Source organism: Vulpes lagopus, chromosome 12 (genome assembly GCF_018345385.1).
Source record: "Vulpes lagopus strain Blue_001 chromosome 12, ASM1834538v1, whole genome shotgun sequence".
NCBI classification, from domain to species: domain Eukaryota; kingdom Metazoa; phylum Chordata; class Mammalia; order Carnivora; family Canidae; genus Vulpes; species Vulpes lagopus.
Genome location: NC_054835.1, coordinates 44,868,902 through 44,885,625, shown reverse-complemented (window position 1 = coordinate 44,885,625; position 16,724 = coordinate 44,868,902). Strand labels below are relative to the sequence as shown.

Here is a 16,724-nt window from a genome sequence, read left to right as displayed (position 1 = left end):
AAATATGATAGACCTGTCTCCTAGTTCTATGATCTTATGTCCCCCATTGCCCTTGTTCACTCTGTTCTAGCCAGAATGGCCAGTTTGCCTTTTCTCAAATACTGCAAACATGCTCTTATAAAAAGGCATTTACACTTGCTTTGCCCTCTACATGGAGTGCTCTTGCCTCAGATTATTCATGGCTCACTCCCTACCTTTTTATATTTCTGCTTAAATGTCCTTTATCAGCAAGGCCTTTCTTGATTATCTTCCCCTGCTCCCAGAGTTCCCTATTCCCCCCTTCCTTGTTTTATTTATTTTTTCATTTTTAAAATTTATATTTTAGGTAGTTAACATAGTGTGCAATATTGGTTTCTGGAGTAGAATTCAGTGATACATACTTACATACAACACCCAGTGCTCATCATAAGTGCTCTCCTTAATACCCATCACCCATTTTACTCACCTACCTTCCTCCATCAACCCTCAGGTTGTTCTCTATTGTCAAGAATCTTGGGGCATCTGGGTGGCTCAGTTTATCTAGTATCCAACTCTTGGTTCTGGCTTGGGTCATGGTCTCAGGGTGGTGAGATGGAGCCCCACATCCGGCTTTGTGCTCAGCATGGAGTCTGCTTGAGGTTCTTTCCCCTCTCTCTCCTATCCCTTCAGCTCCTCCCCCTGCCGGCACTCTAAGAATAAATAAACAAAATCTTAAAAAAAGTCTCTTATGGCTTCTCTCTCCTTTTTTCCTCCCTTCCCATATGTTCATCTGTTTTCTTGCTTAAATTCCACATATGAATGAGATCATATAGTGTTTGTCTTTCTCTGATTTATTTCACCTAGCTAATACACTCTAGCTCCATCCACATCGTTGCAAATGGTAAGATTTCATTTTTTTTGATGGCTGAGTAATATTCCATTGTATATATACACCACATCTTCTTTTTTTTTTTTTAATTTTTTTTTTTTATTTATGATAGTCACACACAGAGAGAGAGAGAGAGAAGCAGAGACACAGGTAGAGGGAGAAGCAGGCTCCATGCACCGGGAGCCCGACGTGGGATTCGATCCCGGGTCTCCAGGATCGCGCCCTGGGCCAAAGGCAGGCGCTAAACCGCTGCGCCACCCAGGGATTCCCTACACCACATCTTCTTTACCTATTCATCAGTTGACAGACACTTGGGTTATCTCCATAGTTTGGCTATTGTTGATAATGCTGCTATAAACATTGAGGTGCATGTACCCTTTCGAATCTGTATTTTTGTATCCTTTGGGTAAATACCTAGTAGTGCAATTACTGGATCGTAGGGTTGTTATAATTTTAACTTTTTGAGGGACCTCCATACGTTTTCCAGAGTGGCTGCACCAGTTTGCATTCCAAGCAGCAGCACAAGAGGGTTCCCCTTTATCTGCATCCTTGCCAACACCTGTTTCTTGTGTTGTTAATTTAGCCATTCTGATGGGTATGAGGTAGTCTCTCATTGTGGTTTTGATTTGTATTTCCCTGATGATGAGTGATGTTGAGTATTTTTTCATGTCATCAGGATATCTTCTTTGGAAAAGTATCCTTGCTTTATTTTATGCTTTGTAGTCTCTGTCATACTATTATTATTTTTTTTGTTGTTGTTGTTAGATATATCTCTTCACTGGAGTGTGAGTTCTGTGAGGGTAGGGATTTTTGTCCTAGGCATGTAGAATAATGCTTGGCACATGGCAGACACTAACTGATTGTTTAAATGAATGGATACAGGCATCCATTCATTCCTTCAGCAGATACCTAGTATCTGCTAGGAACAAAGAATAACGATATAAAAGATGGCAAAAGTAGCTGACAGGGAAGTGGGACCAGTTCACCCAAATTCAGGTTTCCATGATCTGTGAGTGAATATTGGTGACAGAAGTCATCAAAATTAATAGGGTGGTATACATAAGAAATTAAAATATCCCAGGGAATAGGCATGTATTATAATTTAGGTGCACCAATAGTTATCTAACCAGAACCACATGGGATGAAGAGCAATTTCATTTAATTTACTTGTGGGCATATCCTAGGTAGTTTAGAACTGGTAGATTGGTGTGATATCTGTGGGGCTGATAGTTCCAGGACATAAGTGGGGTTCCACAGATAGATACACTGGGTATATGGAAGGTGCTTTGGGACTAAGATTTATATTTGGGGTCAGCCTATTTATTTTTTCCATTTATAGAGATTGACAAGTAAACAGGTACAGATTTGGCATTCTTGTGGTTTTTTTTTTTTTTTTTTGGTCAGTCCTATACTTTAAAGACAATTAAACATAATTCACATACCATAAAACTCACTCTTTTAAAAGGGTGAGTTTAGTGGTTTTTAGTATATTCACAAAGTTGTATAACCATCACCACCATCTACTTCTAGAATACTTCCATCATGTAGAAAGAAGCCCTGTACCACTAGCAGCTACTCCCCATATGGTTGCCTGTAGGCAATCTATCTTCTATTCCTATCAATTTGCCTATTCTTGATATTTAATATAAACAGAACAATATAATATGTGGCCTTTATGTCTGGCTTCTTTCACTTGGCATAATGTTTTTAAGGTTCGTCAGCATTGGCATGTATCTATACTTCTTTTTATTTTTTTATTTTTTTATATTTTTTTATTTTTGTATTTATGAGAGTCAGAGAGAGAGAGAGAGAGAGAGAGAGAGAGAGAGAGGCAGAGACACAGGCAGAGGGAGAAGCAGGCTTCATGCAGGGAGCCCGATGTGGGATTCGATCCCGGGTCTCCAGGATCACGCCCTGGGCCAAAGGCAGGCGCCAAACCGCTGCGCCACCCAGGGATTCCTATTTTTTAATTTTTTTAAAGATTTTATTTATTTATTCATGAGAGACAGAGAGAGAGAGAGAGAGAGAGGCAGAGACACAGGCAGAGGGAGAAGCAGGCTTCATGCAGGGAGCCTGACACAGGACTCGATCCTGGGACTCCAGGATCACGTCCTGGGCTGAAGGCAGGCCCAAACTGCTGAGCCACCCAGGGATCCCCTTATTTCTTTTTATGGCTGAACAATATTCCATTTTTATCGATAGGCCACGTTTTGTGTATCCACTTATCAGTTGAAGACAATTTGGATTTTCTTCACTTTTTAACTATTACAGGTCTTGTTTCTATCTATGAACATTCTTGTAAGAATTCTTGTGTGGACATATGTTTTCATTTTTCTTGGGTATATCCCATGGAGTGGAATTGCTGGGTAATATTGTAACTATATTTCACATTTTGGGGACTACCAAATTGTTTTCCACAGCAGCTGCACCATTTTACACTCCCACTGGCAATATATGAGGACTCTCAATTTCTCCATGCCCCCATTAACATTTGTTATTGTCTTTTTTTTTTTTTTTTGGTAGACATCCAAGTGGGTGTGAAGTGGTAGCTTGAAGTTTTGATTTGCATTTCTTTTTTTTTTTTAAAGATTTTATTTATTATTCATAGAGACAGTGAGAGAGAGAGAGAGGCAGAGGGAGAAGCAGGCTCCATGCAGGGAGCCCGATGCAGGACTCGATCCTGGGTTTCCAGGATCACACCCTAGGCTGCAGGCGGCGCCAAACCGCTGCGCCAAACCGCTGCGCCACGGGGGGGGGCCCCCGCGCGCTGCCCTGATTTGCATTTCTTTAACTACTAATGACGTTGAACATCTTTTCATGTGATTATCAGTCATTTTTATATGATTTTAGATCTTTTGCCCATTTAAAAAGTTAGGTTATTTGTCTTTTTATTGTTGAGTTACAAGTGTCTTAAATTGTTATGTTTTGATTTGGATATCAGACCCTTATCAGATACATAATTTACAAATACTTCTCGTGTTTTGTGGGTTGTTGTTTCACTTTCTTGATGTCTTTTCAACCACAAAAGTTAGAATTTTGCAGCTGAAAAAGAACAGAACTAACATCATTAATCTAATTCACATTTTTCATTTTATTGATAAGACCACTAAAGCACAGTGAATTGAATTAATCTCTTTAGTAGCAGAGTTAGGATCATTTGCTCTGTGTAGTTGCACTATAAATTGTACCAAATAAGATACAAAGTAACTAGAGATGAAAAGAAATTCATCATGGGGGCTCCTGGGTGTCTCAGTAAATTAATCTCTGCCTTCTGCTCAGGTCATGATCCCAGGGTCCTGGGATTAAGCTCCACATTGGGCTCCCTGCTATGGGGAGCCTGCTTCTCCCTCTCCCTCTGTGCTCTCCCATCCCACTGTCGCTCACGTGGCTCTTTCTCTCTCCTGTTCTGCCCTCTCAAATAAATGAAATCTTAAAAAAAAATTAATCACAAACAAATCCATTAGAAAACAATGGAAAATATCTGATAAATCACATGTGATGCAGTGTGGTGTGGACTATAAAAGCAAAAGGAACTCAGAAAAATAGCTGGAGTATTAAATCCCATCATGACGATGCTTTCACATTAGGTCTGATACTCACCTTCAGTATCATGTCCAGTTTTCACCAACTTATGTGGTGGCACCATCCCTTTTGCTTAAAGACAAGATTAAGAGTCAAAATTATATGCATTTCTAAAGTTTTGAAAAGTAGTATAGGAGGACATTATAATTTTTCTTTTAACTTTTCTTCTGATGAGTGGGAAAGTGAAGAAAATGTCAGTTATATATGACATACCTCTTTTTTTTAAAAAATAATTTTAATTTAAATTCCAGTTAGTTACCATTCAGTACAATATTAGTTTCAGTTGTATATTCAGTTTCAGTGATTCAACACTTCCATACAACACTGGTGCTCATCATGACAAGTGCACTCTTTCATCTCTGGTTAGTGATAAACCTCTTAATTTATACAGCCATTTTTGGTGCCTTAATGTATCAAACTCCAAAAAATTGTTTTTGAAAAAGCATTATAGAGTCAACATTGAAGGTAAGACTATTCATTTTTTTTTAAAGATTTTTATTTATTTATTCATAGAGACACAGAGAGAGAGAGAGAGGCAGAGGGAGAAGCAGGCTCCATGCAGGGAGCTCCAGGATCACACCCCAGGCTGCAGGCGGCGCTAAACTGCTGCGCCACAGGGACTGCCCTAAGACTATTCATTTATCATCATTTAGGATGAAAGGAAGTGAAGTGACTTTGAAAACTTGTTGACTTGAGGAGAATGACCTACTATCCATTTCATTTTCCTTAGTGCTTTGGTTATGAACTGTTGACTAATTATATGCCTTTTAATGGTATAGAGATTTCTTTCTAGTGAATTCTCCTGTGAAATGTGTGCATGCAATATATGTTATAATATTGACTATAAAATCTCCCCTCCTTGCTCTACCTCATCCCATGGCCAGAACAACAACCAAACAAGTACTTTAATATTACTGGTTCTTTTCTTTTTTTCCCTCAAAATGTTGTGTAGTTTCATTTTATATACACAAGGAGATTAACTCAGGAGAAAAGTGCTGGGTATAATAGTTCAATTCCCTAAGTTTGGTTTAGTTTGTTCAGGTAAAGTCAATAATATATATTTTAATGTCAAGAAAGCTCAGTTGCACGTTATGCTATGGAAACATGGAAAAGTTTTGGTAGTACCTTTAGACTGTGAAGGCTATACAGGGTAATATATCATGTAGAAGGCAGTACAGATAAAATAGGTTTATTTTCTTTATGCAAAGGGAAAGATTAATACTAATACAAAATACATTATTCGTAGGATTAAGAAAAACCTACCAAACACCTTTATTCCCTCCCTTCCCTCTCATTCTTCTCTTTTTCTCTATTGCTTGGTTCTTCTCCCTGCCTAGATATTAGTTTGCTGGTGGGATCCTATGCCATCCTAGAATATTGCATGTGGTACCACTCTGGTTAGCAATGTGACATGGAAGATTACTGTTTCTGACAAGAGGCAGATTTTACACAGTAGGTTTTTTCTAAATGTATATTAGAGTTTTCCCCTATAGACCTAGTAAGTATGGTTTTAGAAAATCTCATATAGAACCCTACAACCTATACCACTGCAGGCCAGAGGTGAAATTTGAATGTTTAACATCAAATGACATGAATTATTGACAGGTCTTGATGTTCACATAGAAGTGTCATATTCATATTATTACACTTAGCTGAAATTTACTTTTATTCCTTAGAAAAATAGAAATGGTGAAATGGAAATTGGAGAGAAAAAGATACATAAGTGTAAAAAAAAATGCCACTCTCTAAAAAATGAGTCTAGTCATCAGAAATTTGAGAGTGAAAAATTAAATCATAGGTAGCATGTGTTTGAATGTACAAAAAATGTTAATACTGTATTCAGAAATAAATCTGTTCCCTTAATACCTATATCCATAAGAAAAGTTAATAAGTGGACTTTAAGTAGTATCTGGTGAATTTGTGTAATAGACACTACTGTTGGAAGTTTCTAAAATTATGAAACATACTTTTCAATGTCTACATATTCTTTAATGCACAGTGGACCTCACAGAATAAGATACTTTTGGTGGCAACAAGTGGAATGGGGTTACGTAGTGAAAAAAGCAAGTGCTTGGAGAGCAGGGTAGGCATGTGAAACATGTATGTTTAATAGAGACTGGAAACACAAGAGAAAAAGGCAACAGTACTAGGGAAACAAGTGGCAGCAGGAGTGAGAGAAAAATAGTCTATTAATAGAGACAGGGAAAAGAGAAGAAAAACAGGTAGAAAGAAGAAATGGAAGAGGATAAAAAAGAAGGATGGAAAAGCAAGCAGACAGGACTGGCAAGTTGTATTCTTTCTGTTTTGTAAAAGGTTTTTAACGATGGATTCTGATTTGGGTGACTCACTTAGGTCCCCTGGGGTTTTATATAGCGTTATATAACTACTTCTTTTGAGTGGCCCAGATTGGGAGGGTTACTATGAGAATGACCTTGATAAAGCTGCTTGGGTTAGTGCATCTTCCATTATCTGAAAGCAGGAGACTAGAACTTCTATTAGTCAAATCCGCAAGCATTTATTGAGCATATACTATCTACTCAAAAACAGTCTTGCTGAGAGCAGGAACTTAGCTTGTCTCTTTTTTATTGCTGAACTTTCTTTTTCACAGTGATTAGGTACTCAATAAATGCTTATTGATGAACACTGATTTTTAAAAATTATTTATTTTTTCATGAGAGAGAGAGAGAGAGAGAGAGAGAGAGAGAAAGGCAGAGACACAGGCAGAGGGAAAAGCAGGCTCCATGTAGGGAGCCCGACGTGGGACTCAATCCGGGGTCTCCAGGGTCAGGCCCTGGACCGAAGGTGGCACTAAACCGCTGAGCCACCTGGGCTGCCCAGATGAACACTGATCTTATACAGGATCACAGAGGATTGCTTCTAATATCTCTAAATTTATCATCATGATTTTAAATGCTGGGGTTAAAAGCTACTAAGCAGACATTTTTGAAAGTTTTCTGGCACCAGCGTCAGAAGCAGCAATATATGGGATAGAATGGGACCTATTCAAAGACATCTTTTTTTCTTTTGCAAATAATAAAATACAACAGACAACAGGACTCATTTGGAAATTTAAGTGTGGGTGCCCAGAATTTAAATTTATCTTCTCTTATTAAGATTCATTTTGTAGATACTTACATAAAACACCTTAAATTATTCTTAAGTTCTTCTTTTTGAAACACAAGCAGGCTTTCAGAGATACATCAATTAAAAAAAATCATTCTCATTGAAAAATGCTGGTATAGAGAGCAAATCAAAATGACTGGAGACTGAAGTACGGATTGAGGTTGTGTTAGGAGCAAGAGGGCAGAAGACAAGTTTTAACTTGCCTCTCCTGACGAGTTTCACAGCATCATTTTCAAACCTCCCATTCATTCTTTTCTAAGTAAGTACAGACGGTGGTATTTGGCATTGGGAAACTTATTTTAGAAATAAATATGTTAAGAGGCCTGCAAACAGAAAGTACTGAGGTTATGTGTTAAATTTCACAGGCATCCAAAAAGGAATTTGGGGTCATCAGATGTACCTATCAATAGGTAAGTTTCAAGTATTAATAAGAAAATGGAAATGTACTTTGAAAGCAGGACTTTAAAGCACAAATTTGTTCAAAAATTTTGTATGTATAAGGGGAAAAATTAAGGGTGAGAAAAGTTATAGATTATCATTGAGAGGATTAGAAATTACTAAAATTTTCCTTTTCCATTCTTTCACTTTTTTTTTCATTCTTTCACTTTTTGAACATAGAAATTTCCTATAATGAATATGTATTACTTTTTTAACTGAGAAAACACATATAAAAATAAACTCATAGCACCAGATTATCCATTTTTATAAAGTGAATCATGAATTTCCACTCACGTTTAAACTTCTTCAGGCCCTCTATTATTGAATGTACTCTAACTTTCCCATTTCCTGTAAAGCATTTGAATCAGACACAGAGAAGTCACATAAAAAGTGAGTAATTAATATTCCATGTGTATATATACCATATCTTCTTTATCTGATCATCTATTGATAGACATCTGGGCTCTTTCCATATTTTGGCTATTGTGGACATGGCTACTGTAAACGTTGGGGTGCAGGTGCCCCTTTGGATCACTATGTTTATATCTTTTGGGTAAATACTCAGTAGTGCAATTGCTGAGTCATAGGGTAGCTCTATTTTTAACTTTTTGAGGAACCTCCATACTGTTTTCCAGAGTGGCTGTACCAGCTTGCATTCCCACCAACAGTGCAAGAGGGTTCCTCTTCTCTGCATCCAATGTGGATGGAACTAGAGGGTATTATGCTAAGCAAAATAAGTCAGAAAAAGATAATTATCATATGATTTCACTCATGTGTGCAATTTAAGAAACAAAACTGAGGATCATAGGGGAAGGGAGGGAAAAATGAAATAAGATTAAATCAGAGAAGGAGCAAAACCATAAGACACTCTTAACTAGAGGAAACAAACTGAGGGTTGCTGGAGGGGAGGGGGGTGGGCGAAAGGTTAACTGGGTAACAGGCATTAAGGAAAGCATGTGATGTAATGAGCACTGGGTGTTATATGAGCTGATGAATCACTAAACTCTACCTCTGAAACTAATAATATACTATATGTTAATTTAATTGAATTTAAATAAAAAAACTCATAAAAACTGATAAAAGTTGTGAAATTATTAAAATGCCATGGCAGGCTGGAACTTCTCCCATGAGTTAGAAGAACTAGAGACACTGGTTTGCTTGGGAATTAGATTCATTTTTCCCTCAGGTGAGTGTATTGGAAGAAAGGATAAATCTTAGCGAGACAAATCTCTCTACTTTTTCAATACAGTTCCTCTTTTCTGTGTTTCAAGGTATGACACTCCAAAGGTTACATGTGGAGAAGGGATATTACAGGACTTGGATCTGGCAGTATCTTTTCCAGACTCAGCTGACATTTAAAAAAGAAAAAAAAAAAAAAAGATTTAGCAGGCAACTGAAAACTGTGGTGAGAAAGAATAATCAGAGAACAAACATGTTAGTCTCAGGACTTCTTTACATTCTTAAAAATTTTTGAGGACCTCCAAAAGGTTTGTGTGTTATAGCTATTACGTGGGTTATAATTACCATATTAGATATTAAAACTGAGAAATTTAAAAAAGGTTTTATTTATTTCTTTTTAAAGATTATTTATTTATTTATTCATGAGAAGCACAGAGAGAGAGGCAGAGACACAGGCAGAGGGAGCAGCAGGCTCCTTGTAGGGAGCCCAATGTGGGATTTAATCCCAGGACTCTGGGATCATGCCCTGGACCAAAGGCAGATGCTCAATCATTGAGCCACCCAGGCGTTCCCCAAAAAGGTTTTAAAATAGCAATAAAAAAATAAAATAAAATAAAATAGCAATAATAAATCCAGTACATGTTAACATACTTTTTAATGAAAAATATGTGTCAGTTGGAAATGAGAAAATTAAGGCATTAAAATTTAGTGGGAAAGGTAGTATTACTGACTGAATGTGTGTCTCTCCAGATTCAGATATTAAAATCCTATCTCCAGTGTGAAGGTATTAGGAGGCGGGGCTTTGGGGAAGTGATTAGGATAGGATGAGATTGTGAAGACAGACCCTTATGAATGGATTAGTCAGGAGAAAGCCTGCTGCTCTGTTCTCTCTGCCATGTGAGGATACCATAAGAAGGTGACAATCTGAAGCCCAGAAGAGGGCTCTCACCAGAACTCAACCTTGCTGGCACCCTGATCTCAGGACTTCTGGTCCCAGAACTGTGAGAAATACATTTCTGTTGTTTATAAGCCACCCGGCCTATGGTATTTTTGTTATAGCAGCCTAAACTAAAATAGCATTGTTTTACATTTTTGCAAATCTCTTTAATGTCTGGCTTAATAGAAGACAGCTGGGATTCTCAATCTGTTTCTGCATTTATTTTGCTATGATATATTTCTTCTGTTGAAGAAAATCTGGCCTCAGAGTTATGTAGTCAGAAAAAAATATTTTATTATTATTATTATTTTTGATTGAAAGGCAGAGAGTGTGAGGCAAAGGGAGGGGCAGAGGGAGAAAGAGAGAGAGAGAGAGAGACTCTTAAGCAGGCTGTATGTGCGTGTGAGCTGGATGTGGGACTTGATCTCACGACTCTGAGATTATGACCTGAGTGGAAATCAAGAGCTTGCTGCTCAACCAACTGAACCACTCAGGCACCCAGAAAAGAAATATTTTAATAGCTTTTTCAGATATCATGTGTGGATATGTCATGTAGCTTATTAGAAAATCTATTGTACATTTGTGAATGAATGAGAATGGCAAAGGCAAATAATGTCTTACTGTTATTTTATTTTATTTATTTTTATTTTTTAAAGATTTTATTTATTCATGAGAATACAGAGAGAGAGAGAGAGAGAGAGAGAGAGACAGAGGCACAGAGACACAGGCAGAGGGAGAAGCAGGCTCCATGCAGGGAGCCTGACATGGGACTTGATCCCAGGTCTCCAGGATCACGCCCTGGGCTGAAGTGGCGCTAAACCGCTGAGCCACCTAGGCTGCCCTTTACTGTTATTTTAAAAATAGTTTCAATCTCATGGACCTCTCAAAAGAGAGAGTGTCCCTGCACTATGAATTGAGATCTGCTGCCATGGAGAGTTGATAATGAAGCCACCTCAGGAAGTGATATAATCAAGGGTGGGAAGGAATTAAAACTGAGAAGACTGAGAAATAAACCCTCAGTTGTTCCCACATTTGGAAGCTAGAATATGTGAAGCTGGCAAAGAAAATCATTAGTAATTTCGGATTCTGAGGGCTATTTCAGTTGAGTCAAGGGCTATGTGAGCAGAGAAGCCAATTGCAAGGATTCAGAGAGAATGTGAACAGAGGGAGCAGAAGTGGCTCCTATAAAAGGGAGCTGAGAAAGGAATGAGGGATGAGTGATTATGATTATAAGGCAGAAGAACCAGTTGAAGGTTAGTTTTTAAAAGCAGTGGTGGGAGGGGGCACCTGGGTGGCTCAGTGGTTGAGTGTCTGCCTTTGGCTCAGGGCGTGATCCCGGTGTCCTGGGATTGAGTCTTGCATCAGGTTCCCTGAGGGAAGCCTGCTTCTCCCTCTGCCTATGACTCTGCCTCTCTCTCTGTGTCTCTTATGAATAAATAAATAACAACTTAAAAAAAAAAAAGCAGTGGTGGACTATGTGGCCTCTTCATAGAGTAGAAAGAAAGATGAAATTGAATGTGTTGGAAAGGAATTATTGAAGAAACGATTCTTTTAAAATAAAAATAACTGAACCATCATGTTGTACACTTGAAATATAATGTTATATGTCAATAATATCTCAATTTAGAAAATAATTTTTGAAGAACTAGGAAATGATCAGGTCAAGAACGATGGATTTGGAGGTGTTGAAAGGAGCCTCTTCTCCTCCATTGGAGAGAGGGGAGGAAGAAAGTCTAGGTGAATAAGAAGATATAGAAGCTGGAGAGAACAGAAAGTGATGTTTGCAATGAGTAAGTTCAAATTTATTGCTTTAAAACCAAGATTTGAGAAACATACTGGTTCAGTGTTTTACTTCCTACTTTCAGTTAGGTTTAGCAGAGAAACCAAGTCTGTACTCCCTGCTTCACTCTTATATTCCTGTGCATAGTATAATGCCTGGACATATTCAGTAATCAATAAATATTTGTTGGTTGAAGAAGTCAATATACAATCTTTTACACTGAAGGTCAGAGATGCACAGAAACATCACTGAAGCATGATAGTAAGAAATGCTACTCCGCAAATGCTCCCAGATCACCTTAAAAAAAAAAAAAATTAGAACAGCAAAGAAAATAGAAAAGAAAAAGACTCATCTAAAGTAGCTATAGAAAAAAAAAATAAAGTAGCTATAGAACAGAAGAGCCAGCAGATAAGCATGTAGCCAGATTCAATAATACAAATTGCAATAAGCAAACAAAAGAGCAAACATAAATGAAATCAATTAATCCTTAACTTCCCTGGGTTCCTCTTGTATATCTTTCTTTAATACTCATTTTTATTTTTAAATTTCAATTACTCTAATATTTTTCATTCTTATTTTTGGACTGGAATCATACCTTAACATATTGCTTGTACTTGTGACTTAAAAAAATGAAAGGCTGGGCACAATCTTAACGTATCATTTCTTCATCTTTGAGGACCTTTATAGGCAAAGTGTGGTCCATGGACCAGTAGCATTGGCATCATTGAGAACTTGTTAGAAATGCAGAATTTTTCAGGCTCCAACCTAGACCCAAATCATAATCTGCATTTTAACAAATGCCCAGGTGATTCATATGCATGTTCAAGTTTGAGAAGCATTGTTGAGGTGATAAAAAGACAAAGATCATTTCTGAGGATGATATATACAGGATAACAAAGACACTTCTGGGAAGAGAAGAGAATTTTTAAAACACTTGCCATTAACTGTCAAATGAGGCATCAGCTCCTTCATGTCTTTTTCTGTGAGCTTGATTCCTTCACTTGCTAAAAAGTTTTCTAAGTCATGGATATCAATCACCTCTCCTTAGAAAAATTAAGAAACAAATAGTGGAAATATTATAGAACTATCTATAAAAGATGAAAAATGTTATCTGTACTTATATATATATGATCGCCCACATATATACCCCAAATCAACAGGAGGTTCGGAAAAAGTTCTGTGTCAGGGCCCCTTGTGGTGCAGTTGGTTAAGCATCCAACTCTTGGTTTGATCTTAGGGTCCTGAGACAGAATCTGTGTTCAGCACAAAGTCTGCACCTGGAGCCTGCTGGAAATTCTCTCTCTCTCTCCCTTCTCCTTCCGCTTGTGCTCTCTCTCTCTCTTTAAAATGAATGAATGAATTGTAAAAGAAAAAATTCCTGTGTCTTTAATTCTGGTGGCTACAAAAAAGAAAGTACATTACAAGGTTAGGAATTGACAGGTGAGGTATTGCAAAATCCATAGCAAGTTAAACTACATACAGGGATTTGGTTTTCTTTTTACCCTTCCTCCTACCCTACTTGAAAATTCAGTTTCTCTAGACCATTTTTTAAAATTTTATTTTTATTTAAAAATATTTGCTTGGAGTTTGCTTCTCTGATCACTATGCATTCCAAGAATTTTATTCATCTCAACACAGAAGTAATTTTTTTCTCATTCATTATAAAAATAATGCAACAACATTAAAGATTAATAAAGGGTAAAAATATAATTCTACTACCCTACCACAAAAACCATTTGTAGTTTTTCATATTTTACTTCTGGCCTTTGACAATAAGGCTATACTTTCACTGTGTGGAAATTTAATATATACACAATTCTGTATTTTGCTTTTCCAACCTAATATGATATCATTAACGTATTACCAAGTTGCCACATAATCTTTATGGTTAACATTTCAACACAAATATCCCACTAGCCTAACAGGCCATGGTGTCTGTAGTGATTCCCATACTGTTAGATATTTAGGCTGTTTCAAATTTCTCTGAAGGGCTTTAGGCCAAGATTTTTTTCTTTTATTCAGCTTAATTATTTTCAGAGGATAAATTCCTGTGAGTGGGGTTTGTGGGGGAAAAAGAATAGTTCTTTGGCTCTTGATACCTATTACTATGTTGAAAAACTCTTTGGGGAAAATTTCAGAGAATATGGGCATTGTTACATAAACATACAGTAATTACTGTTTACCCAAGTTCAGAAACATCCATAAAAATGGAATATATATGCAAGAATTTAAACATATATGAAGGGGAAATATTTTTCCCTACCAACTGCAAAACATTAAGGTGTTACTTATAATATCCTTTCATCATAGCTTGCAACTTACCCTTGATGTAACTGATAGCATCCATCAAGTGATTCAGTCCAATTGTTCTATCACCTGTAAGGCAGATAGGATAAGCTTAAGAATCAGATAAGCTGGTCTTACTGAGACCCACAAAATTTATGATGCATAAATTCTGAAACTATGAAGGCTAGAAGAATTCAGCATTTTCCCCCCAAATTTTCCTTAGAACTTTACAGACTCAGAGATAATAGTGTTATCTTAGAAATAAAGAAAGTTTTCAATTTCTTTTTTTTTTTTTTTAAGATTTTATTTATTTATTCATGAGAGACACACAGAGAGAGAGAGAGAGGCAGAGACACAGGCAGAGGGAGAAGCAGGATCCGTGCAGGGAGCCCGACGTGGGACTCCATCCCGGGTCTGCAGGATCAGGCAGGCGCTAAATCGCTGGGCCACCAGGGCTGCCCAAGTTTTCAATTTCTAATGAATCATTCTTGTATCTCTTTTTTTTCCCTTTGCTTTAGAGACCACCAGAGTTAAGATTAAATTAAGCAGTGATTGGTTAGAGGTCAGTATAGGGAGACACAACAAATGAACCTGACCTCGAGTATTTTTTTATTGTAATCAGTTAATCAACAAACATATAGGGGGTAGCTTCTATATGTCAGGCACTTTGCTAATCTTTGGGGATACAAAAGTAAACCAGCTGGCAGAATTCTTGATGTCAAGGAGTATACATCTAGCAGAGGGAAACAGACAACATGTAAAACAAAAAAGATCATTTCAGAAACTGTTAAGATGTTATAAAAATAACATAGAGTTATATAATAAAATGTAACGTTAGGATTGCTTTAGACAGGGAAGTCAGGGAAGGCCTCTCTGAGGAGGATCTATTTGGGTTGAGGCCTGAATGATTGGGAAGAGGATAGTTATATAAAGAATTAGGGGAGGAGCATTCTAATTAGAAAAACAGTACATGTGACAGCCCTAAGACAGGGAAGAATTTGATATGATTGAGAGGCAGAGAAAAGGCTGGTGTGACACGGGCCAAATTGTGAAGGGCATTGTTGGCCTGATGATAAAGTTGTGATTTTTGTTCTAGTTGTAGTGGAATTCATTGGAGGCCCTGAAGAAGGGGAGTAATTTGATCTGATTTCAGCTTTCAGAAGATCACTCTGGCTACTGTATGCAGGATATGGAAACTGGAGGAATGGGGATTAGAGAGGAGATGATCTGAGTGTCCCAGGAAAAGGATGCTCGTGTCTTGGGCTATGGTTGCAGCAGTATAGGTGGTGATAAATGGATTTAGGACATATTTTTCAGGTAGAACCTAGATTTAAATGTGGGATATAGGGACCCCTGGGTGGTTCAGCAGTTTAGCACCTGCCTTCAGCTGGGGCGTGATCCTGGAGTCTCGGGATCGAGTCCCACATCAGGATCCCTGCATGGAGCCTGCTTCTCCCTCTGTCTGTCTGTCTGTCTGTCTGTCTCTCTCTCTCTGTGTCTCTCATGAATAAATTAATAAAATCTTTAAAAAAATAAATGTGGGATATAAGGGAAAGGAGAAATCAAGGAAGAAAACTATTCATTTCCCCTCATCTCCCCCTAACCCCGCCCCCCTTCTCACTCAGCAGGGTAGATGGGATGCCATTACTGAGATGAGGAGGGCTTAGGGCTTTTTAGGGGAATTAATTACTATTCCATTAAATTTGTGATGACTTTTGGACATCCAAGTGGAGATACTCAAATAGCTAGTTTGAGATACCATTCCTGACTTAGGGAGGTTGAACTGGAGATATAAATTTGCTTTTATCAGCTTAAAGGAGGTATCTGATCCAGTGAGACTGGATGCAAGCCCCTAGGAAGAAGATACAGGTAAAAAATCATAGCCAAGAGTCTTGTCCTAGACAGGTCATTATTTACAGATCTTGCAGGGGAAAAAGTCAGAGACTGAAAAAGAAACTGAGAAGCAGCTCTCTGTGAGGAAAGGAAAAAACCAGGTGAGTATGGGGCTTCAAAAGTCTGGAGAAAAAAAATGTTTCAATAAAGAGGGGTTAGTCACTATGTCAAATGCTGCTGAGATATCAAGTAAAATAAGAACAGAGACTTGACCATGAACCTTGGCAAGAGATAGAGGTCATTGATGATTGAGAGCTGGTTCAATTCCAAGGTAGGAAAGGAGCACTAAAGGGTGAATGGGAGCAGTGAGGAAGTGGAGACAAAGAGTAACCACAAGTTTGGGTTTCTTTCTTTTCTTTCTTTCTTTTTTCTTTTCTTTCTTTCTTTCTTTTTCTTTTCTTTCTTTCTTTCTTTCTTTCTTTCTTTCTTTCTTTCTTTCTTTCTTTCTTTCTTTCTTTCTTTCTTTCTTTCTTTCTTCTTCTTCCTTCCTTCCTTCCTTCCTTCCTTCCTTCCTTCCTTCCTTCCTTCCTTCCTTCCTTCCTTCTTTTTTGAAGCATACTTAACACAATGTTACATTAGTTTCAGGTGTACAACATCTGATTTGACAAGTTTATACATTATGCTGTGCTCACCACAAGTGTAGCTACAATCAGTCACCA

General features: G+C 37.6%; 1 protein-coding gene across 1 annotated transcript in view; it reads right to left on the bottom strand.

Annotated features, from left to right (window-relative positions):
• EFCAB3 (EF-hand calcium binding domain 3) overlaps positions 1-16,724 on the bottom strand; it is a 74,373-nt gene that overhangs the window by 38,199 nt on the left and 19,450 nt on the right. The window contains exons 12-14 of the mRNA XM_041726842.1: positions 14,209-14,262; positions 12,825-12,929; positions 4,448-4,501 (exon numbers count right to left, since the gene is read on the bottom strand). Of these exons, the coding sequence (XP_041582776.1) occupies positions 4,448-4,501; positions 12,825-12,929; positions 14,209-14,262 (213 nt within the window). The remainder of the gene's footprint in view (positions 1-4,447; positions 4,502-12,824; positions 12,930-14,208; positions 14,263-16,724) is intronic.